Source organism: Clarias gariepinus, chromosome 8 (assembly GCF_024256425.1).
Source record: "Clarias gariepinus isolate MV-2021 ecotype Netherlands chromosome 8, CGAR_prim_01v2, whole genome shotgun sequence".
In the NCBI taxonomy this organism is placed as follows: Eukaryota; Metazoa; Chordata; class Actinopteri; order Siluriformes; family Clariidae; genus Clarias; species Clarias gariepinus.
The window spans coordinates 22,008,185-22,033,928 of NC_071107.1; the positions used below are offsets into that span (position 1 = coordinate 22,008,185).

General features: G+C 37.6%; 1 protein-coding gene across 3 annotated transcripts in view; it reads right to left on the minus strand.

Annotated features, from left to right (window-relative positions):
* Window positions 1-1,008: 1,008 nt before the first annotated feature.
* Window positions 1,009-25,744, minus strand: part of atrn (attractin) — a 75,557-nt gene continuing 50,821 nt past the window's right edge. For 2 of the 3 annotated variants that reach the window (XM_053501663.1, XM_053501664.1), the window contains exons 26-29: window positions 20,972-21,050; window positions 11,686-11,793; window positions 3,661-3,775; window positions 1,009-3,548 (exon numbers count right to left, since the gene is read on the minus strand). In XM_053501663.1, coding sequence (XP_053357638.1) covers window positions 3,424-3,548; window positions 3,661-3,775; window positions 11,686-11,793; window positions 20,972-21,050 — 427 coding nt within the window. In that variant the 3' untranslated portion in view covers window positions 1,009-3,423. Of the gene's footprint in view, window positions 3,549-3,660; window positions 3,776-11,685; window positions 11,794-15,862; window positions 16,323-20,971; window positions 21,051-25,744 lie in introns of those variants that run through there. The other variant, XM_053501665.1, reaches the window with a different exon arrangement.

Below are 25,744 nucleotides of genomic sequence, written 5' to 3' on the forward strand. Positions count from 1 at the left end.
ATCTCAAACCCAAGTGTCTTCAGTGTAGACCATCAGCAGTTTTGCAACAGACGGTAGCTATGCAACAGATTCTCAAAAGGCTTTGCAATATTCACACTTTCAGTAGGCTCTTAATAGTAAGCTCATAGGCAAGCAAGAAGGTTTTTGATTAAAAGATATTATCAGTGGCCTGTAGGCAGCTAGAAAACAGCCTTTAAACAGGTGTTTATTCATGTCTTTTTGAGAAAACGTGTATCTCTCAGTATGAATGTTTTAGCAATTTACACTCACTCTCTATACTGATATATTTAATACAGAGTCTGGAGGCCCAAAGCATATTTCAGGGGACGAGGTACACCCAGGACGGGTTACAATACATCGGAAGACACACAGCCACACACACACTATGGGATATGCCAATTAGCCTGATTTGGACTGGTATTGCGACTGTGGGAGGAAACCCTACAAGCTGGTGTGAGGTGGGAATTTCATTTTTAATTTCGGTTAATAGGTCATTTTTTTAATATTCCCCACAGTGCAGTTTTACCTTGGTAATCCAGTCAACTCTTTATCTGTATGCTCAAACAGACTAGGCACCAAAATGTTCATGCTTATACCACAATCAACTGCATCGATCTAGTTTTCTCTTGTATCACTAAATATCTGGGCTGTCTTCACCATTTCTTTGTTGTATTTGTGTGTTGTATTTAATGAGTTTGAATTTGACATTGACTGCAATCATCGAGGTTTGTTGACAATTTGTGTTAGTAATGGCCCCACTGACATCAGTGTGGCACACAACTGATGACTTTTTAAAGGAAGGGCTACAACAAGAATCATTTTTTTCTGTAAAGTCACAAAAGAGGGAAAAAAAATCAGATTCTCATATGATTGAATATAAATTTTATGCAGCAATTCATCACTAGGGGTAAATATATTATTTTTGCCAAACTGGTCTTGCAGGTTTAGACTCTGTGAGTGTATGCACACCTAAACATTTAATAAAACCTATTTACTGGATAAAAAAGGACCCTTAATTGCAGCATTTATTATAGACAAAAATTGTATTTTTTATGTACATGTATAATTACAACTTCAGTTCTCAAGAATTTTCTTGTTTTATTATTATTATTTTGTTTTACACATTGCATTTGTGCTTAAATCAATTTGTTCATGATGACATTCGCTATCTTACATACAAAAAGAAGCTGCAGTGAGCTCCCACCGTAAAAGCTGGGGATACTTCACCTGCCGAGCAAGTCATTCAACAGAAATGGCATTCACATTAATGTTCATCGTTATGTTACAAAAAGAGTTCATCTGCTGCTACATTATACACATTAACCTATAGATCCTGGTATCTACAGTGATTACTGTACAGTAAGTAGGTGGTGAGATTGAGGTGTAGGACTGGGTAAAGATCTCTTTGAGACCTGAAGGAATCGGTTAATTGGCTCTCTCACCAAAAGACTATCTCCTTTCATGTCTGTGTTCTACATGATGAGCGTAAAAAGTGAATGTGAGTGCTTGTCATACCTAGTTTCTTACAATTTATTATATGCTGTCTAAAACTGCAGAAATTAGCTTTTATCTCTTAGCCTTCCATTGAGCGTTTATTAAAGTGGACAGTCCCATTCTTTATAGCTTCCAAGCTATTGATGTTACTTCCTCATTTTGATGAATCCTAACATTTAATCCATCAAAGTATAAGGTGGTTTCCCATCACAATCATAGCAGTTTTCAGTTCTGTGTGACATCGCAATGAAAGGTCTTGTTTGGTTGCAGTGGTCTGATCAGCCATAATGTTTGTGAAAGGCCCGTGTCACGTCAATCATGGCTCAGCCATTGCAAGGGAATTGACAAGTAGGTAATCAGAGATACATAAATCCAATCTCAGTTCCATTCTGCAGCCTCGTCACAACTCATTATATACCGAGTGCATGACAGTGTAATACACAGAGTAATAACTGAAATGGCACGTGCCTGGAACAAATGAGAGAGGAATAACTGCATTCTGCACCCTACTTCATTATTCTGTAATGAAATGCAAAAGACACAAAACATACCTGCATGTGAGCATACTCTGGTGAAATAAATACAAGGTTAGATGGAATTGAAAAGTAAACTTCTTAATACACTGGGATGCTAGTACAATTCAGGTAATGTAGAAAACCAGTAGAGTAGAAAGCTCCCTGATCTGAGAAAGAGGATGTAATGGAATGAGCTGAGAACAAGACATCTCTAAAAAAATATAATAATAATTAGACCAAATATGGACCAAAAAAAAAAAAAACGCCTAACAAAAAGCATAACAATTGCCACTGTTATACATTTTATAATGTCATATTTCTCTGTTTCTCATCTGCCATTTAGTCTACACTAAAACCTGCTCTTTAGCCCTAATAACAAAAAATCCAACATTTGCACATGCACACACATTATAAATGTAATTGGAAGTACTCTACCACTGTGTGCGCCTGTCTGGGAAAACATAAGTGTCTAAAATGGCATCTGGCATTTTGAAAAACTCTAAAAGCTGCTGTTCAGATTTAATCCTGAGGCCTTTGCCTTTACGCACTTTCAGCTCCCTAAGGTTCAGTTTGAGTCAGAAATGGCATGGGGTCTCAAAGGAGATACAGGATGTGGGTCTGAGGGTGGCAAAAAGAAGGGAAATCAGACTGAGATAAGGGGGGAAAAGTTTTTTTGAGTGTAAAACACTGATGAAATGCTTTTGAGCAGGACACAGGGCAATGATCTGTGTCAGGCACAACTGAAAGTGACTGAAGTGAAAAGAGAAGAGAAAATTGCCTGTTTCTTACAAACGGAGAAATGGCATGACGTAGTTTGACTGTGAAAATGACCCACTTCATGAAAACATGCGCGCATTGCAACATTGAACACACCTTCAATAACCTAGAACACCACAGAGATTCTACTGCCCTTAGAGCCATGATTTAAGGAACGCAGATACTCAACCTGCTTCATGGATGACCTTTGTTTGTGTTTGTTTTGGCAAGTGTTTAAGGGCAGGTGAACGTATAATAGCTAGTTATGGGTGGTCTGACTGTATGTTGCCATGGAGACCATGGTGCAGCAGTGCAGGGGAAACTCCTCCTGAGCATAAAAAGGGACTAAAACAAGGAACAACAATAATAAGTTAAATATCACATAGCAGATATGAGTCAGAAGTCCTATCTGCAGTCAATTAGTTAGAGGTGAGAAAGGGTTCCCTCCGTCTCCCTCTTTCCATGTCTGTGCCTCGCATTCCTTCAGCTTTCCTTCTCCACGTGGGTACGTTTCATGGGTTGGGAGTCTCAGTTCTCCAATTATTCTGCATCCTTGTTTCACCTGTGAGTATGTGACCTCCGCCATATGGGATGCATGTGTCCGTGGCTTAGTCCCGGGGGAGGTCAAAGCTCAGGAATCGGGGACGGAAAGCAAGTGTCAGATGCACGTAGCTGGCTGCGCTATTGGCTGCTGCTTACGGGTGCGCAGCCCTCCAGATTTCTCCTTATAGCACACACACAACTGCTGAGACACGTCTACCAGGGCACTCGCCACTGCCAGGCCTGAGACAGACGCAGAGAGACAATGGTTTTACTGTAACTACGTAGCGTGTTCAGCACATTTAACAGACTCTGAATAGCTGATTAAGAGAGTTTTTTGCTATGCAATGCCCACCTGACTGTCCCGGAGTTGGGATGCCTCCAGGGCCTCTGGGTAATCTGATAAAGATGGACAGCACTGCTGCTTTATTCCCAAAACATGGTTCCAAAGCTATAGGCTTTGGCACAGCCTGCAGACACAGACACAAATAAAGAAGGTTAATTCATTATTAATGACTCTGACATGATACTGTCCTTAAATTTTAGACACTGACACTGTTATCTTTCTTTTGTGTGTATGCAAACAAACACATACTGTATTTCTAACCATTTATATGAGGACCTTCCACTTACATAGTTATTAATGGAGCTTATTTGTGCTATACTTTCAGTTAAAAATAACTCTGAACTTAACTTCAGTAAACAAAACTATAAGTTTCATGAAAAGTTCAAGGTGTTGACTTGGCCTTGAAATACCAACAACTTGGTACCAGATACCACAGCACACCTTCAGAGATCTTGTGAAGTCCATTACTTCAGGGTCCAGAGTTGCACAATGTGTGTGCGTTTGTGTTAACATGTCCTATTCAGATACGGATATCAGGAAGAACATTCCTCCCCCATGACCCCCCCCCCCTTTCGCTGTCTTATTATCATAATTTTTTTTAATAAAAGCTTGCAAGCCTTCAGGGATTTTGACAGATGAAACAAAAAAGTTGCAAGGTTTTTAATTTTAATGCCCTTTACTTTAAGCTCTTGCTGAAGCACATAGGGAGGTTTGCCATGTTTCAGTGAAATTCCCAGCCCACTTTCAATTTAAAACCCGCATAAAAGATTTGACTCTAAACAAGGAGATTTCTTTCATGTTTTTACAGAAAACAAGTTAACAGTGGGAAAGGTTTCTGGTTTGCAGTGTACTGTATTTGCAAAACACGAATAGTATACGTGGATGCCGGCAACCCTGCATACCCGAGATTGGCTCAATACAAAAAGGTTGGTGAATTAATTTTAACAATGCTCTAAAACTTTGTTTACTTTACATGATTTTTCATCATTAAAACATGACCATTCATTGTACTAAATAGTATGTTCTTAAATTTATTAATTTGTAGTTATAATTAAAATAAAAAAAGACTTCTACCAGAAACCCTGGTTTTCCCAGTGTTACCTAAGTAACAAACACCTTCTTGTACAGACCAGGCCCATCGCTTAATACAAAACCAGACATGAATATTATGAACAATCAACATGTACAAATAAAAGCACTGTAATAAATACTTCAATACTGTAACCTTAATACTCCCCTCACACAGAGCTCATACACATACCCTGACATTGTTTAATACAAGTTTAATCACTGTGGTCTCTAGTCAGTGGGTGTACGTAATCTGGCCAAAAAGCAGGATAAAAACACATGCCCTCTTCCGTGCTTGGAGGCAAAATCATGGCACAACTCTACTCTTTCTCTCAAAATACATTCCAACACTCACCCAACTGAATCTTTTATTTTGCTCCCAAACCTTACTCTCTCTCCCTCACTCTCTGTTACTGTACACACACAGAGCAAAGCCTTACAATTTTGCTCTCTTTTGCCTTCACATTGCACCTCAAGTCTTATACTTTTGTGGACCGCTTGAGAAAATTTAATTACAGACTTTAACAAAATGTGTCTAAAAATATATGTGTATGTGCATGCATGTGTGTTCTGTTTGGACTAGAGAGATTATCTAAGGCAACCAGACTGAGCCAGCAAAACACAGGTTTGGTTTAATTAACTCTTATAAATAGGAGGGTGGGAGAGACAAGAAGTGTGTGTGTGTGTGAGAGTGTGAGAGTGTGAGAGAGAGAGAGAGAGAGAGAGAGAGAGAGAGTGAGAGAGAGAGAGAGAGAGTGTGAGTGAGTGAGTGAGTGAGTGAGTGAGTGAGTGAGTGAGTGAGTGAGTGTGTGTGTGTGTGTGTGTGTGTGTGTGTGTGTGTGTGTGTGTGTGTGAGAGAGAGAGAGAGAGAGAGAGAGAGAGAGAAAGAAAAGGCAGCTAGCAAGAGGCAGGTGGGAACAGAAATGAGGCATGAGGTTAAAGTTGTGAGGTGGGTAGTATCATGCTTTTTGATCCTTCAGGAATAGTCTGGAAACATCACAGCCCTGTTTCAAAAGAAACAATCTTATTTACTCCCTTATGAGTGTAAGGTTATACAACCAATCAAGCAAGGGCTCATGTGGCAGAAGACAACATCTGTCATCCGCCTGCTTTGGGACAAACATGGTGTACATACAGATCAGACAGGGCAGTAAAACCACCTGCCTAACTTTGTGTACAGTAGATCCCCTTTGCCTCCAAATCAGTTTTGATCTATTGAGGCATGGACTCCACAAAACCTCAGAAGGAGTGCTGTGGTATCTGGCAGATTCTTTAAGTAGTGAAGTGTGGTGTCCACAATTTAGAATTTGTTTACCCAGTACACACCAGAGATGCTTGATCAAAATTTGGAGGGCAACACCTTGAACTTTTTGTAATGTTCCTCAAACCATTGCAAAACACCAAAGATTTTCAGTGTGATAGAGTAAATTATCCTGCTGAAGGAGGTCACTACCATTAGGGAATACTGTGTCCATGGTCCTTGGTCTGCAAAAATGGACACAGAATACAGTGTCCTTGGTCTGCATCAATGCTTAAAGTGGGTGGAATGTGTCAACATTCACATTAATGGCAAGACCCAAGGTTTACTGGCTTTTTCCCATAGTGTATCCTGGTACCATCTCTTTACCAGGGAAAAAAAAAACACTTGCACCCTGCTGTCTACATGATATTAAAGAAAAAAGTGATTCATCAGACCAGGCCTCTTTCTTTCATTGCTCCAAGGTCCTGTTCTGATACTCACAAGCCCAATGTGAAAACTTTGGACAGAAATTAGCCTGGGTACCCTGATGGTCTGCTGCTATGAAATCACCAAAGACAACAAATGTTGATTCACTGTGTTATGACACCATTATATTGGAAGCAAACTTAACTTTTTTTCAGCAATCTGTGCTACTATAGTTTTTCTGTGAGATCAGAGCAGCCTTTACTTAAAATATGCATTAGTGAGTCTTGGCTACCCATGACCCTGTCACCGGTTCACTAGTTGTCCTTTCTTGGATTACTTTGGTAGGTCCTGACCACTGCAGTCCAGGAACATCCCTAAAGACCTGCGGTTTGGAGCTGCTCTGGCACAGCTACAATTAGAATTTAGCCCACTCAAATCATTATGCTTTTGCATTTTTCCTGTTTCCAAAACATGAACAAGATCTAACATTTCACTTGCTACCTAAATTATCCAATGTAACAACCAGTATTATTTAAGTTACCGATCAGTGGTTTTAATGTTATGGCTGAGTTTCAGTGTTATAATCCTGAGAATTACTGAAGAGGGAAAATTTTATTCTGGCTCTACTACTAGCAAGAGATAAAGCTGTCCTTCATTTTAAAAATGATCCCCACTGAGTGATTATAACAACAGCTTGCTTGCAGATGAGCTAGACAATATCAACTAATACATGCTTAATTTGCATTTTTCTTGTGTGATTTAATATCACACGGAGGGGGTTGTGTCCCGCAAAACAATAGTAAGGAACACAGCTGGAGGAAATGTAGTGGAAATTTAGTTTAGTTTTAGAAGAAAAACAACTTTATAAAATTAGAAAAGGGCTATAAAACGCTTACCTAAAAAATAAACAAGAACAACTAAGCAATTACAAAATCTGCTAAACTGATGAAAACATATTTAGAAAAAGCTCTTTAGTAGGCAACTAAGAGGTTTATTAACACACTTTTACACAATACTACTACTAATAATATTAAAATATAAAAACCTAGCACTGAGACACATCCGCCTATTTTTTTCTGCACAGTTTATCACCATCATTTAGACATTATTATTTCTAGCATGTATTAATTCAGGACAGGACAATAAAATTTTGGGCTGTATTACACAGGACAGTCCAAAAAGAATAAATATTTCTTTTAGATGACAGACAGACATTATGAAGATGGAGAGTACGTTACATTTAGGCATTTGGCATACGCTCTTATCCAGAGCGACTTGGAACATCTGTTCCTTTTTTCTCAATATCAACTCGTTTATTTTTTTCCTTTAAACATTAAAATCACCTCAATATGTCTGAAGTAAAAGTCTGTTTCTGGAGATACACTATTCAACAAAGCTTCAATACAAATCAAATTAAACACCTTACTCTGGCTACTGAAATTGATTTTCTAGCATTTATACAATTGCAGCTTTTCATGAGGAATATAACACACTGGCCTTAACTAAGAACCTGATGACCTAAAGCCTCTTTGGAACTGTTGATATGTCAATAGCAGAGTGTAATTCCAGTCGCTCATCTCTCATCAAGAAATCACAATGACCTCTGCAATCACTCCTACTCCTGTTTACATGAATGTTATTCTGAAGTTTTTGTGCTTTATAATTCACATGTGCATCTATGGCCTTAAAACATGGTGCACTTCTTTACTTACTGGCATACGGTATTGTATTGTATTTTATAGGTATTATATGGTTACATGCAGGGGTGTCAAGTAACGAAGTACAAATACTTTGTTACCTTACTTAAGTAGAAATTTTGTGTATCTATACTTTGCTGGAGTAATTATTTTTCAGCCGACTTTTTACTTCTACTCCTTACATTTTCACAGAAGTATCTGTACTTTCTACTCCTTACATTTTTAAAATAGCCTCGTTACTTTTATTTCAGCTTGTCATTCAAAAAACAAACAAACAAACAAAAAAAACATCTGGATAAATCGCGCCATCCAGATAGAGCGAATTTGATTGTGGTTGAATGAGAAGTATAAACATACCATTGCGACACCCTATTGGTTGGTACGCGATCCATCGCACCTGCACATGACGTCATGTCATACACTCCAGCAAGGACGTTTGAATAAAATAGCATTTTCGGTTGATAACATTGTGATAAGTAGACGAAGATGTCTGTGATAGACACAGATATAGATAGTCCGTGATATATATATATATATATATATATATATATATATATATATATATATATACACTTTTTTTTTTTTTTGATTAATCACTTGGATTAATCATTCATTCTGACAGCACTAATGTTTATTGTAGACAACCATACAAGGGTAATTGTTACTAAGCCTGCCCTGAGTACACTAATTTGCTTGTATGTTGCCCTCACAGATTTCTGCAGCTAAGCTTGGATGTATATTCACATTCCAATAAAGGTTACTGATGACATGCCTCTGAAGTTTGACTTTTTGCACCATTAAAATACTTATAGCCAACTAGTTATCATATATTTTTCTCCATGAAACATGTTAATGCTCAGTGGTACACATATATGGTTCTTTAATGTATTTGCATTGTACTAAAATGCATTCTTTTTCAATTGCCATATACAGTATCCCAAATCAATATGGCCGTTAAAAATACAACAAAAACATTTTTTTTTAAGAGGTGTTAGTGCAGTATGTAGGCCCGTAGCACAGCCTAAGCTTTTATCCTTAATGCCTTTTCCCTCTCACGTTACTTTTACTTTTATACTTTAAGTAGTTTTGAAACCAGTACTTTTACACTTTTACTTGAGTAAAAAGCTTAAGTTGAGACTTGAACTTTTAAAGAAGTCTTTTTAAACCTTAGTATCTATACTTCTACTCAAGTAATGAATGTGAATACTTTTGACACCACTGGTTACTAGTACTCTGAATCCCCGAATGATCAGAATGCTAAATATGTTGCATAATATGTTAAAATGTTAAAGCAGAAGAAATGAAATAATTTTACATATAGGACATGAAAAATGTTCATAATTTTAGACACATAAAATAATATTTTCATATAAAATGATGCAGTGATGCCTGCATATCCTGTAGGAATAACCCTTGATTTTGGTTGGTTACTCTGTGGGGTAATTTGTGGTCATGTGTAATCTAGTCTAAATGTTTGCCATTTAGTCATTTAAGTTTAGGTCTTGCTGTCCTGAGATGGTCTTCATGAGAACCATTTTCATCATAGTGCTTAATGTGTTTTGCAAATGCACTTGACAATACTGCTCTTGCAAGAACTATTCCAGAACGGCTTACTGTCATGTCTTAAAATAACAACTGATTGTTGTTGTTACTTAATTACCCAATTCCATCTGTGATAATTCATAGTTTTAAAAATCTTCAGTATTGGTCTAGAATATAGAAAGATACTTTCAATTTGGTGCGTCCAAAATTTTTGACTGGTACCATATACCTGAGCAGTTATGGGTTAAGAGTAAGGCCTTATTAATGGCTTTCTGGTAACCCCGAGAGTAAAACTCGCCATTTTCTAGTCACTGTAAGCCACTAAACTATTGCTAAACTTGTTTAACAACTCGAGAATATAACGAAAGACACTAATTTGATTAGCTACAGAGTTCCGGAACAGATCCTGATGGCATATTTTGTAATGGTAAACAACATCGTTATACTGCAATTAGATGGGAAATAGACTCAGCAATTTCTTTGTGATAATGCAGATTGGATCACAAGTGGTACATCATATCTGTGTCTTGAATGGACAACATTTTTGTTCACATCATCAGTAAGCCTTTGATTAAAAAAATCTATCCATCAATTAAAAAAAGCACAATTATTATTATTATTATTATTATTATTATTATTATTGTATTTTTTAAGCTTCTGTTTTTTTAAAGATACAACTAGTGCCATTTACTGCATTATTCTTAAAGAAAAATAAATGACATTAAATTTAAATCTCTTATTTTATCCCATCTCTATTTTAATGCTTCCTGGCAAGTGTATTCTTAAGATTTGTGACATTTTGGGAAAATGCTTAAGCAACTAGTCATTTTGGTGTGTTTCTGGCAGTGAATCTGTGAGCTGTCTTTTAGAACTTTTTGGTACTAAGGCAGCTGCCACAAAGCTCCATCACTCAGATTGCTCACTGCTCAACACAAACTCATACATTTACTGAACAATGCCATTGTGGCTATTACAAAAGTTCACACATTCAATAATGTTTTAACTGGTGACGGATATTGAAAAATACTGAAAACAGGACAGAAAACGTTCTGCATCCTATGTGAAAACTGAAACATGAAAACTGTAATTCAGTTCGTTTCAATCTAGTACTTGTTCTATTCTATGGAGTTTTTTCCATGAAACATTTTAAAAGCAAGAGACTCTATATGTGTGTCCGTGTGCGAAGTGGGTGACTGAGTGACAGAGAGAGAGAGGGAAAGAGAACACAGGAAAGCGGTAAATCTAAATTGAATCTATGCTTTAGGGCTGTCCCCCCACCCTGGGAAAAAATTTGGGGGGTTTGGCCAAGATGAAGATCATAAAGCGTGGGCACGCGGACACACAACTTTTAATGATTTATTGATCTATTGAATATAAAATAAAAATAAAAAATAAAAAATAACCTGTAACCTGAAGCACATGTTCATGCATTGACTGGTCTTTAATATCAATGTTACCATAACAACAAGCTTATAAAGCTTGATATGGCAGAGAATATCAAGCAGCTAGGAAAGACTGGTTTGGAATGATGGGCAAGTTTTAATCAGTTGCACTGCATATTTAAATGTTAAACATAATGCCTTCATGACTTGGTGGCACAAAAAGTGATAAGAACATCCCGACTTCTGTGACGCGCAAAATCATGTCATTGTGCAACCATGTGTGCAGAATGTATGCAAACATTCCAAGCATGTATTTAATTACTTTCAAAAGGTTTATTTGCCTTCTATTTAAGAGATTATTAAATGCATTATCCAAGTTGTTCAATCAGAAATTTAATTCAGTTTGCCCTCAGTCGTTTTACTCCATTCCAATTAAGGTGTCAAGATGAAGGGTGTTGTTTTAACTGAGCTATCAATTATTAGGCTGCAGGCAAACAGAGCAAGTGAGACCTGTGGGTAACAGATGAGTAGCTTTGAGAGAGTACAAATTGGTGACTGCGGCCAGCTGACTCAGCTGGTTAATAAAGATGTGTGATGAGGTCTAGCCTTATGAAAAATGTAATTATTAAGACACTTTCAAGTTTGGTCATAATGTCATAATCTAGAAGGTCACACTCACCTTTACATTTCCACCAATCAGGTCAGGCGGCTCCTCATCCGTCTCCAAGGCAACATTAATGGTGGCAAACGGCCGACTGGCCATCTGCTGCATCTCTCGCAGGAGTTGCTGAGAAAGTAGAGAAAGAACAAAATAATGCTGCAGATTTACAAACACACAGAACCATTTGCATACATACTCAACGATCAAGATCCTATCGCTTATGGGGAAACAAGCAGCTTGTGCATATTTACATATATGCATCACAGAAATAGACCTTTTGAGAATCAAAAGAAAAAAAGAAAAAAGTATTGTCATCAGTAGAAACGATATAAAAGGGCAAGATGACAAAATAAGACGGGAAAAATTTTATCACATCACAGTAAATCAATCTGTATTCAGAGCTATTTTTTTTTTTTATGTCTCTTCAATTTCACAATACACACAGTAAGACTTTAAGGCACACAATAATGCGCCCTTTGATGTACAATTGAGCAGTAAAGGTGGGGAACTGAAGTACTGATCCAGCATTACAACAGGAAGCAGATGTACGTGCAGTGATTGAATATGACTTGGGAACTTGTACTTACTAAGGAAATTTTACCTTTCAACTTCAGATGAACTACACACAGATTAGATTTCTCCACAAGTGAAATCCTATCTTACATTTTACAGGGAAAAAAAAAATCCTACTGAGGTCAGAGATCATAGCATAATGACAGATCATAGCATAACATATGACAGAGGTCATAAGTTAAACCACACTGACTGAAGTGCAGGGATAACGCAGGCACTGAGGCTGTTTGGTAAGGGTCATGGATTTCAACTTGTTGCTGACTTGAATATTCTATTCCCATATGATACACGCTTTCAGGAAAATAGATATTCACTGCAGTGTTATTTGCAGGATATTAAAGTGTGTTTTCATACTTGTTCCCTATCAGACTTCCAAAAAAACTCAGACAGATTACTCAGCAATTTTTTTGCACATATGTGAACATCACAAATGAGCTTATACCCCTCTGAAATCCCAATGTGGTCCCAGTTTGGTTTGTTTCAAATAAGTGTTGCAGTTTGCTTGACCTGTACAATGTAAACAAAGTGCTCCAGAATGTGTTGCTCTGACTTTTGCCAATGTATTTTAGCTCCCTAGGCTTGCCATAATGAGTATGCGTTTGTCAGTGTTGCCCATTTTGGTACAGCCATGACTTGTCTGTAAACAAATACAGGTATACAAGGTAAACACTCAATTCGATTGTTACTTTCTTGTTCGAATAAATATTAATTAGATTTGAAATAACAGGAGATTATTTATTTTTTTGCATTAACCTGAGATCATAAGCTCTTCAACATAAAAACTCAACTGAATTGATTGAGAAATGTAAACACAAACTTTAGTTATGTAATGAAAACTACAACAGGCGGCAGAAACATCTAAAGCAACAAGCTTACCAAAGGCAACTATCATGGGCACGCAAGGTTCGTTGATGCATATGGAGTGTAAAGCTTAGCCCGTCCGATCTGATATCATAGAAGAGCATAAATTGCAAAAAAAAAAAAAAAAAAAAAAAAGAAGGTGATATGGTCTGATGAATCTATGGCCTAAATTATGAGTCTTTTAAATCATATGAAGGAGCAAAAATATCTTTACTATGGGAAGTTGGTAAGCTAGTAAGTGGTGTGATGCTCTGGGCAATGTTTTTACTTTTACTCATACAACCTATCTAAATGTTGCAGACTAAGTATATGTTCATGGCAAGGGTATGCCTTTTTTACGCCTGAAAGAAGGCGTTATTAGACGCCTTCTTTCAGCAAGAAGCGCCTTGATGCCCAAGCATATTTGAGATGTACTGGGCAAATAATTCGTGCCAATCCATGGGGCCTCACCTCATAACTAACAGGACTTGCAGCATCTGCTGCTTACATCTTCATGCAAGATACCACAGCACACATTTAGAGATCTTGAGGAGTCCACACCTCAATGATGGCACAAGGGTATAAAGCCATAATTTTACATTAAAAGCACAAATTCCGTAAAGTGAGATGGTCTTCTATTTTGGATTCTACTGCACTTTTCTGACATTTACATAATTCATGAGCTCAACCAGATGACCTCTAATGGGACTCTCAAGACTAAAAGATAACCAGACGCTGGTAGAGATTACCCTAGGAGAGCGCAAATATATTCTTTTAATGAGGCTTAATTTAGATCTCTAATTAATCCAACTCTGCCCCTAAGACTACTGATTAAAGGATTTAATATTATTGCCTTATAGCAGACACATTGTGCAAGTGAGACAGCCTTGCATCAGGTTAACAAAAAACTGTTAACATCCACATAAAGGCTTTTTGAAAACACTAATGGGTCAAACATATTCTTTCCTGCAAATGTGTGCATGTATAGACAAAAGGGGGAAAATGGTAGGGAAAGCAAGGTGAAAAAATGACCTTGAATAGAAGTGTGTCCAGAGATGCTGCATACACTGAATAGTATGGGTTGCATCATTTCATTACATGCCCACACTCTTATTAAATCCACAGGTGAAACAGTGTTAGCTAGCTGGAATTTTAGTAAGCTGATCCAATATAAATGTGCAAAAAGTCACCTTGAGTCTTTCTGTTTTTCATTTACACTTTACCACAACTCCCTAAGTCCACAGAAACAGAGGATCACATTGCCTAATGACAAATCAACAGAACACAAACCCCAAAATTCATGCAAAAGCATCGTTACATTTTTGTGATTTCAAGGATATGATTTGACTAAATACTCCTTAATACTATGTGCAACCTTTCACATTACATGGGAAACACTTTTTAGTGACAGTTAAAATTTCCATCTTAAACTGTAGGTCAAGTTCACTGGTGCACTGCAGCTTGTTGAAAATGCCTTATTAATGTGCATGCATTCATCTTTTGGAATTAAGTGAGTTGTTGGAAAAAAACATGGATAAAAGTTTAACATAAGCACATACCCTGAATATTAAAAGATATTCCCAGAGCAATGTACATTTAGTTCATGGAAATGGCATTAAAATAGGGGGAATGAATAGAATTAAATAAACACTTGACAAGATCAAAATGAATGAAAAAGATTAGCTGGGTGACAAATTTAGGGCAAAAATCCAGATAAAGAAAAAGTTAGATTCATCCCTAATGAGCAGGCCAGAGGCAACAATGGCGGTGAAAAACTCAATGAGGCTGACATAGGGAAAAACCTTGGAAATGACCTGAATCAAAAGGGAAGCCATCCTCTAACCCAATTATAATTGCACTGGATAACGCAATTATAAATCTGTTCTCGTCTATATCTATATACTATTAAGCCAAGTAGTGCTAAGTAGTTTAAAAGGAACTTCAGTATGAACATTATTAGTGTTTTAATTTTAAGTAAATTGTTAGCATCAACCTAACGAAATTAACTGTTCATTAATTGGGACTAGAGTGTAAACTATTTTAAGCAATTGTAGTCTATTCAAAGAAGAACATCAACCGCCACATCTACAGACTCATCAACGCATCTGGTAAAACCACAAGGCCTGTGGATAGAGTCATTGCAATCCTGAAAGGGACCACTCATTGAGAAAAGAATTAACCTCATCATAACATCACACAATGTTTTCAGCATCATCTAAAATCTACCACCATAATATGGCAAGAAAATAGGCAACATCACATCACATAAATGTACAATATGCTGTTTAGTGCAATCAATTGCACATAAACTTTGCAGTCAGTACGTTTGTCTTTCTGCATTATCATAAAACAGACTTTTAAACAGTCCACGATGCACACAATGTTTTAATCAATCACTTCGAATGCTTTTGATAGACCTCCAACCTAAATCCATATATTTACATAGACCCATACCCTACACTGTTTGATTGATTAACATCAAGCCGCTATGTCAGGATTCATTTCAGTTTCACACACATTCAGCACATGCCTCACAAAGGTACGACAGTGTATTTATGTTAAATTATTTCCTAATGGTGTATGCATTCAAAGCTAGAAATGTACTTAATAGTTCATTAGCTATTGTGTTTAGCTAGCAACCAACAGCCTTTAAAAGATCTTTAGATCTTTAAAATACAGGCTTTACAAAATACAAACACTAATTCTTAAATTATTTATGCTTGAAACATTCCTGCAAGATGTATGACATGGTGCATGGCTGTGATGTTTATAATGTATCTAATTAAAAAGCAACAACCTCCAACTTTATTTCAACAACTGAGGACACATAAAATTACAGTCAGGTCTATAGATATTTACACAAAGACAAAATCACAAATATTAGGGATATACAGTGGAAGCTTGGAGTGCAATTAAATTGGTCTGTGAAAGGTTTGCAAGACGAGCAAAAATGAAAAATAAATTTAAACTTGTTAAATGAGAAAGACATACGAGTAGTACGCATGTGTCATGTGATCACAACTGAGCCAATGGTTCTTCTTTCTCTCGCGCTCTGTGAGGTTGTGGGTAATCATCTCCCATGCCCAGTCTTAGTGTGCAAGGGTCGCTTGTACTGTATAGTCAACAGCCATGCTCACGTGTAGTGGTTAGTATAACATAACATGTGGGTACGCGTAAGGCATTTTTTTTTAAATGTGTAGTGTAGTGACTGTTCTTTAGTAACTGTACTGCAACAACGGCTCCTGGAAGAAAAGGAAGAAAAAAGGTTAATTTGTTTTATTTTTTCTTTAAATTTTGTATACATTATTTTTATCTGAATATTTTTGGGTTGTGAAATGAAACATCAGAGTTTTCAGTATTATTTATAGGGAAAATTCGCTTTGAACAAATTATGCTCGCAATCCAAGGTTTAACTGTACATTTAATGCCTGGGTGAAAAAAACTTTGATATTTTGATATAAAAAGCTTATATCAGGATTCAGGAACCCATGGACATCATCAAATGATTCTTCCCTTTGAGCCAGGTTAAATGATTCCTATAACTATTTCTTAAACAATATTTTGCTTTGGATTGCTTTTGCAGCACATACAGTGGAACCTTGGATTACAAGTATAATTCATTCCATAAGCGGGCTCGTATTTCAAAACACTTTTTTCACACACAATTTTCCCATAAGTAATAGTAAAAAACTCAAATTATTCGTTCCACAGCCCAAAAAAATAAATACATAAAAATAATTAACACAAAATATTAAGTAAAAATAAAACAAATTAATCTGCAGTTTACCTTAAAAAAAAAGTACAAATAAATCCCAAAATAAATCGCTGTGTGTGTGTGAAGCTAAAGTAAGAAGCCCCTCCCCCTCTTCTCATCTTACACCTCTCCTCCACTCTTTTCACACGTGCGCAACCAAACGAAACACTGTTTTATCAGAAAAATAAACAAGAAATCTCTCTAATGACACTCGATTGAGCAACACACCAACGGAATTACTGTTGTAAAGTAAAAAAAAACTAATTAACCTGCACTTTACCTTTGAAAAGAATTGCGACAGAGGAGTGTTTCTGTGTAGAGCAGAGAGAAAGAGTGTGTGTGTCTTTGAAGGCGAAAGTGGGAGGGGTCTGTGTGTGTGGCACAATGTCCAATGACGCGGACGCAAACAGACACAACAGGCTGAGCCTTGAGCAGAGAGAGAAAATGGATTTTTAACCTCTTTATTGAGACTTTACAAATGCGCATACAGACACAAAATAAAATACGTTTTATCTGCACACACGTAGTCACAGTATAATAGTAAACTGTACACGTGTGAATGGATGTTAATTATACCAGTAAGAGATGAGCACTAAGACCCAGCAGAGGAGACGATTATCCACAATTCCGCAGTGCAAGAGAGAGAAAAACCATTGGCTCAGTTGTGATCACATGACGTTCGGTGTCAAAACAAGAAGCACATGCGTGATACATGATACTTATACTTGTAAACCAGGACTTGTTTGTTTTCCAAGTCAAAATTTATTAAAAATCTTTGCTCATCTTGTGGAACACTCGCAAACCGCGTTAATTGCAATTCGAGGTTTCACTGTTTTGGTTTATTATCCATCTGTACTGTCATGCACTCATCAGTTTTGCAGAAAATATAGCTTTTACCCTGCTACTTCTAGTAATTGTCACATAAATTTCTCTATTTTTTGTTTTAGGATTAATCTCCCTCTCCATCGAAACACATTTACATTTTCACCACATGCACTTTGGATTGAACAACTACTGTGCAATATACACTCTTTTACTGAAACATTGTTTTTACCAGCTTACAGTATGCTAATGATGTGGGTGTCATCATAAAATATCAGGATTATGTAAATAACCTATAAAAAATTGTGGAATTGTTTTGTAAAGTCTCATCTGCAAAAGATAACAGGGAAAAAGTGTGAGAGCTTAGCATTTGGGAGATGGGCTACATCTGCCCTATAGCTGCCAGGAGGGCTAAACTGAAACTGGCAAAATTAGCAAAGTGGAGATAGCCCTTGCCTCAGATGTCCTAGAGAGGACGAGCTCTGATTATCAATAACCTGGTGGCATCTTATGCCACAACCCCCCCCCCCCCCAGCATAAGCTATCGCATGTAGCCCCCTGCTGGACTGTTACTGAAAATGCAATCTGCTATGGTTATATTTTTGGGGGGACATCTTGCACTGGGTACCACCAGGTGTGCTTTGTCTGCCTAAGGAAGAAGGAGGGCAGGGATTAATACACCCACATACAGAAGATGGGCAGCTTTTAGGATACAGTTTGACATCATTTTATCAAGGACTGTTTAGAGCATGAACTCTTTTTAAATGGGGAAGCTTCACTTTACTGGCAGCAAAGGCTGACTGAAGAGGAATTGGACATACTGCAAAACTACATCACCAGACAGGAACCTTCTGAAATAGTCAATCCATTTCCTGAACACTGTCTCACTGACTGACCGAGGCTCTGTTAAACTTTAAAACGGTTGATAGTACAGACTCGTATATGATAGGGGAAGACTTTTGTACGGATTCTGCATAAAGGGTCTGAGCAAGAAATAGCCGAGTTGGAGACAAGATACTGTGCGGAGAAAGAAACTGGAGGGTGTGTGGAGGGTTCTTTAAAAAGCACCGTTAAAAAAAGAGGAAGGTTGATCTGTAGTAGAGAATTCTGCAATTCTGGACACTGAGCTCTAACAAATTGGTATTAACTGTTAACAGTGCCTGTATTCTTTCCTTTGTCAGCTATTTCAAATGCTAAAAATTGTGTTACGGATTTTTTTAATGAAAATAATGTCTGACATTGTTTTTTTTATGTATATAAAAAAAATAGAATGCTCAGAAGTGGCAGCTGATTTGGCACTGAATTTAGTAGTGGGACAGGACAAACTGTCTATTTATAAGAGCAAAAAAAAAAAAAAACTCATTAAGAGTTGTTTCTTATAATGGCCTTATTCCCATGTTTGTGTCTTCGGCAAAAGCTAGAGCCAGAGTGGAATTTCTATTCCTTAAAGAACACCACTGACGAATTTAATTATCAGTCTGCTGTGTTGTTAAGGAGGAACTGTGCTTTTATGACCATTTTGTGGCCAGCTTTTTACTATTTTACCCAGTGGTTATGTCCTATTAAGGGGCTTCTTAACTTATTAAAAATAAATGCTTCTTAAAAAAAACCTCTACATTCATCTTTCTATCTGTCTATCTAAAAACATTCCTAGGGCATAACTCTGCCTTCACCATGTTTGATGATGTGCTTTGAATCATAAGCCCTTCCTTTGCTGCGCCATACTCTTTAACTCCAGTCATGCCAGTATAACTTAATCTTCTCAGTCTCAGAACTGGGCAGACGTTTTTGAGGTTTTTTTTCTTTTTAAGTCTAATCACACCTTTCTGTTTTTGAGTTTTACCAGCTGTTTGCATCTTGAAGTAAACCCTCTATATTTGCATTCATAAGCAGCCACCTGTAGCCTTGCCAAATGATACATCTACAGTCTAGGAAGTGCTGCACAATTTATCGCATTTAAATCAAAATGTGATACAGACCCACATAATACTGCAAAACAATAAATAAATAAATCTATTTATTACAGGCAATGTAATAAATTGCCTGAAGTACTGTATATTTAACAAAACATATGCCTGTGTGAGCCTTATTATTGTGTATTGTTTTAAAATTAGTAAAATGTTCGTTGCTTTGAAGATCAAAAGAGGGTAATGTTCTGGTTCTTGAATACTAAGATGAATAGAGTGGCGGTGAGACAAGATAGCCAGTCGGTGCCAAAAACCCTCTGCAGTACTTCGGATATAAATGCAGCTACACTGTTTAAAGATTAACGTGTTGCACAAGAAGTGCAAGGTTAAAGTGTATGCGTCACCTGAAAACACAAAAAGCTTATATAAATATCACAGTTGGAACTTTACAATGTTTTGGGAAGAAAAAAGAAAAAAGCAGGTGAAAAAAATGCTGTTCTAAGGGTGTCTTGGCAGTCAGCAGGTTTAAGTTCATGGAGCACTGAGCAGGAGCACAAAAACTGTGGTAAAAATCAGTGACTCACCAAAGACTTTTTTCATTATGTTGTGGCTATAAATGTGCAATTAATTTGATGAGAAAGCAGAACTAGACAGCATTACATCAGGACAGGGACAAAAGACGGTATATGACTCACTAAAACATGCCCTCTTAGTGATATAATCTTATACCCATCCAAGCTACAAATGTGATGCATCATAGGTTATGCGACATAGATAGCAATGTGGCAAATTGTTTCCTATGTGCCATGTCAGCTAAAATTGCTCACTGCGTGTGACAAGAGGTCAGCACGTTTGTTTTTGTTTTTTTTAAAGAAATATATCAATGCTAGGCGGCATGGTGGTGTAGTGGTTAGTTAGCACTGTCGCCCTGCACCTCCAGGGCCCGGGTTCAATTCCTGGCCAGGTTTGATTCCTTGATTCCCTTCATGGAGTTTGCATGGTCTTCCCATGCTTGGTGAGTTTCCTCCGGGTACTCCGGTTTCCTCTCAAAGTCCAAAGACATGCAAATTAGGCTAATTGGTGCCCTCAAATTGCCGTAGTGTGTGAGTGAGTGTGTGCGATGGATTGGCACCAGGGTGTTACCCCACCTCGAGCCCTAAGACTCTTGGGATAGGCTCCAGGCCCCCATGACCCTGAATATCATAAAGAGCATTGATGTATTGTCTCACTCTCTCACTCCTTGTCTATACCACTTTATCCTGTACAGAGATCACATGTAACTCGACAGACAGTGTGACAGGAAACATTTATTTAGAAATGCATTTTTTGGATTGTTAAGATAGTTAAGATCTGTATTATGAGGGCAAACTGAGTTTATATTCAGTACAGTTGTTGCTAAGGGACTGACCTCTCTTCGTCGTGATGCCCAGCAACTCTGCTTGATCTTCCATACAACTGCTGCAACCAGCAGAAGCGACAAGAAACAGCTGCAACAAAACAGGAAAGGAATTGAAATTTTAAATAATACTTTTAAACTATTACTAATGAAAAATGATTAACTTTCAACCTTCTTTCTTAAGGCCACATGTACTACGTAAATGTTGCTTATGTGTGGGACTTCACAAATCATTTGAATAAATACATATTTTGTATGGTTATATAGTATTTTATATATGTGGACTTGTGCTTTTGTTCAATGTCTCTCTCTTTAATAGCATGTATTTTAAACTTAATACGAACAGTTACATTTGTTTCCCACTTTGCTTGTTCAGGGGAATATAGTAAATAACACTGAGCACTCTCCTTGCTGGCAAAATAACTATAGCGAATTTTTTGGAGTGAATCCATATCTGAGGCCAAAACCATTTAAGAGGTTCCAATTTCTGTACGGTTAGAACTACTGCTAAGTAACAGTTCTGTGCCTTTACTTCCCAGAATCCCAGGTCATGGAGTCATTTTCAGTGATAGAAAGCATGCATCACATGACATGGTCTATAGACAGCAATTCATGCTTGATCTGTCTAAAACAATATCAACAGATCTTCAACTAAGGTACAGTATGTTAAATACTCAGTATAGCAAACATTCAACTTGTTCAAGATGTGCCGTGCAGAACGTTTAGTTATTCCCCCTCAGTCATCAGCAATACCTTTTATTTGTGACAAGTGTATATTAATTAGCTCTCTGCAGGAAAAGATTGCAGCATTAGAGGTGTGCAGCTAGACTCTGGAGTGTGTTAGCGTGAATGAGAGCAGCATATTTTCTGTGGGAAAAATTCTTATGCCAAAGTTAGCAATCCCCCAACTCCCTAATTAGAGCCCTTACAGCAATCCAAATGGGTAAAGACTCGGCGGCATATCTTCAGCCAAAGCTTACGCTAAGGCTCAAGCATGGGAACATCACTCCTCTCCGTTTTGTGTCCAACATGTTTGCCCTCCTCAGTGAAGTGCCATTCTAGGGGTTTATGGGTACAGGCAGTTTACATTGGTGTATACTCAAAACCAGGGCACTTGACATAGGATAGATAGTTTTTCATGTAATAGCTAATAACATGGTAACCTATGACTAAGACTGTACTAAGAGTAATATTGTAAAGGTGTGCAAATTTGGCATTTCACATCGGTCTCATCCCAATGTGTCAATGTAGATAATAGCAAGTTATGGTTGCTGAACTGCGGAATGTCCAGGTGGTGTTTCAAAAACAATGTGGGCTTTATAGATAAAGTAGAAGTTTCAAGGACAAGGCTGGCCTGTTAAGGTGTGCCAGTGCTGGTCCCATTTCGTAAATTATAACTCAAAGTGTGAAACAGGCCCAGTAATTTGTTACCCCAACTGTTGACCTATCAGAGCCAACAACAGACTAGTAGGATACACTAGCGTGTATCCTACTAGTCACTAGCCTGTGGTTGCTGAGCTAAAGAAAAAAAAAATGTACAAACAAAGTTGCACCATGCCCACTTTGACCAAAAGGTGTTGGATGTTTGTTGATACCTCAAAGAGTGAAGTGTACAGCAGGAGGCCTTCTCTTTAAAAAAAAAAAAAAAAAAAAAAAAAAAAAGTGTGAAATAACTCCTAACCCCGTAGGCTTGCCAAATCCATTCTGTTTAGATTTTTTTATTACTTGCAAACACCTCACTGCTGCTGAGAAGCAAGGTTTATTTTCAGTATACAGTGTACAATAAAATTAGGTGTCATACTATCATACTAAAAATGGATTAATTAAATATTATTGATATTAAATGAGCTGCCCATGAAGCTTTAGAAAGCCCCTTCCCCTAACAGTGGGAACTAGTGTTGAGCACACTGGGCCAGGGATTTCCCAAGGTTGCACACAACCTGCAAGTTGATCATTGGGTCATATCAGCATTGTGGACATCAGCCCCTGAAGCATCCAGTTGGATTGCCTGGGGCTGAAGGAATGAAAGCAAGCTTACTGAAGTCTTCTTCATCTAAAAATAATCCTTCCAAATCCCCATAGGCCAGTGAGAGTTCTCATTCTTTATTCCATGTGGAAATGTGTTCCATAACCACACGATACTTACTAAAAACCTACAGTGGAGAGTTGGGGGTGAAGGGACGGGTGTCGTATTCTCCAGAATCTCTGCTCCCATCATCAATCTAAGGTAGCCAGCCACAAGAAATTTCTAACAAACAAGTCCGAAGTGCAAGTTTTCTATCCTGGTATTATGGGTTAGCCCCAGAGGGACAGGCCTGCCTATCCAAAAAAATGTTTGTCCTGCCAGAAAAAAGTACTATTAAGTTAATAATAATTGGTTTTATTACTATCAATTTGTCTGCTGTTGTTTTGGCAGATGTTAATGTAAAAACACTTTTCTGGTTCTGTGTATGGCTAAGCACCGTCTTCTGGCAGTTTTCTAAATTGTGTTGATTTCTTTGGGAGGTATCTGGCTAGTTATTTGAGGAATTAACGAATGTCTTTTTTAGTGTAAATGGACATAAGAAAATGGTTCAGCAACAACAAAAGGACCACTGCTGAGAGTGATTATTCAGCACATGCAGACACACTACAAGAATCAGTTCCTTGAATTTGAATGCAACAACATTTAGCACCGGGCTAGCAAACAATGCTGCTGCACTTTCCTTCATCTCCACTAGCACTGGGGGCAGGATCCCTAGTTTTGCCACCAACAGCTGCCTCAGTATTTTTCTCGCTAATGTGCAATCCACTGAATGAGCTCTGGATTTAAACCCTTACGCAGACTTCGTGCTGGAGCTGGAGGGGCATACTATTTTCAGAGATAATGGAGAAGCAGTTTGCACAGGTAAAAATAGAGGTGGGAGCTTGTGCATTTATTTAAACAAAACATGGTGCACTGTCCGTCACTGTTTCTTCTTACTGCTCTGCTGTTTTTAAATACCTGATTATTAAGTGCTGGCCCTTTTATCTGCCATGTGAGTTTATATGTGATGTTGTGATAGCAGTGCATTCTCCCTGGATACTAAGGCTAGCATAACTATAAAAGAAAATTCTTAAAAATGTTTTAACATATCATGTGTCCTGCATTGGTTAGGGGTAAAGTTACAATATAAACCCTAATCCTGGACCTACCTACTTTAACTCCCCACCTATTGTACTTTAATTGTGCTAACATTGTGCCATTGCCAAAGCACTTCACTGCAACAGCACGGAAGATGTCATTTCCACAGTACTCTATTCTGCCCTGACTCACCTGGACAACCCGACACTTATGCCAGGATGGCTGACTGAAGGTTAATTTTTAGCTCAGCTTGCAATACACCCAGCCCTTCCAAAGTATTCTTGAAGCTGAAACTAATTGGCAATCAGAAGACCACTCTGTAACTTGACCCTGGACTTCCTTACAAACAGACCACAGGCTGAGTATACAACCTCACCTCTTTCAGTCTATCTCCTAGCATTGGAGAGCCTCTGAGATGCGTACTGTCCCCTCTCTTAAATTCCCTTTTCACCCATGCCTATGCCTCCAGTATTATCAAGTTTGCAAATTATATCATGGTGGTGGGCCTGATCAGACAAGGAGATGGTCTCTGTACTCTTCTCTCCTGATTAAAAAAAAAAGCACAACAGGGCCTGTATTTTTAGAGGAGAACGTTTTACTGAAACTCAGTGTCGTACCGCTTAGGATGATAGAAATAAAGCAAACCGTAAAAAGCCCTTCAGAGAAAGAACCATTCCCATTCAGCTAGCCACCATGGATTACATATACAAGACACGCTGTCTGCAAAGGGCAAGAGGCATTATCAAAGATTCCTCTGACCCTAATAATGGACTATTTACCTATTTTCCATTGGGCAGGAGCTACAGGTGCCTCAGCAGCTCCACAAACAGACTAAAAAATCCTGAAAAATCTTTTTCCAGCTATAATCTCACTGAACAGCCAATCAAGGAATGTTAACTGATACTGTAGTGTCACTTTAAGGATATATTGCACTGCTACTAAGCATCTTTGCACCAGCCACAATTTGTGTTTATTACTGCTCTACTGTATATTCCACCCCTAGTTATTCTGTATAATGTATCATACAGACATATATACAGTTGTTACTCAATCGGAATGTCTATGACTGCCGCGCATGAATGAATCTGCATGAATCTACACGAGGCGCTTCAGTTTCAAATAATCATTTAACGCTGAACCCAAACAGCAAAAGAACATAATAATAATCAAAAAAATAATAATCATCTTGATTTTAGCATTGAATAATTATTAAATTATTTATAATTAAAGCTGCTCACATCTCGCGTGCTTTCACTTAAAAAAAAAAATGCAATGTTTAATCAGCGGTAAAAAAAAAAAAAAAAAAAAAAAAACGGTAAAAATGCCAATTTTTGGAATCCACAGACGCTTAGTGGTCCGAGCACAACGTAATAATCTTTGTATGATAAAATGACTCGTGGCAAGAATCTACACAAAGGGCTTCAGTTTCAAATAATCATTCAATAACATGATGATAATAATTAAAAGGAAAAAATATATATTTTTGCTGTTTATGTCCACCATTTAATAATTATTTAATTATCAATAATTAAAGCTGCTCACATCGCGCGCACTTTCACCTTAAAAAATTGCAGTGTTTAATCAGCAAGTATATGTCGCCTCTCTTTATGATTACCTCTAATATGGAATATTATGACTGAAACAAAGCTGCTCGTGTCAGCTCATATCGGGAGCATTTTGAT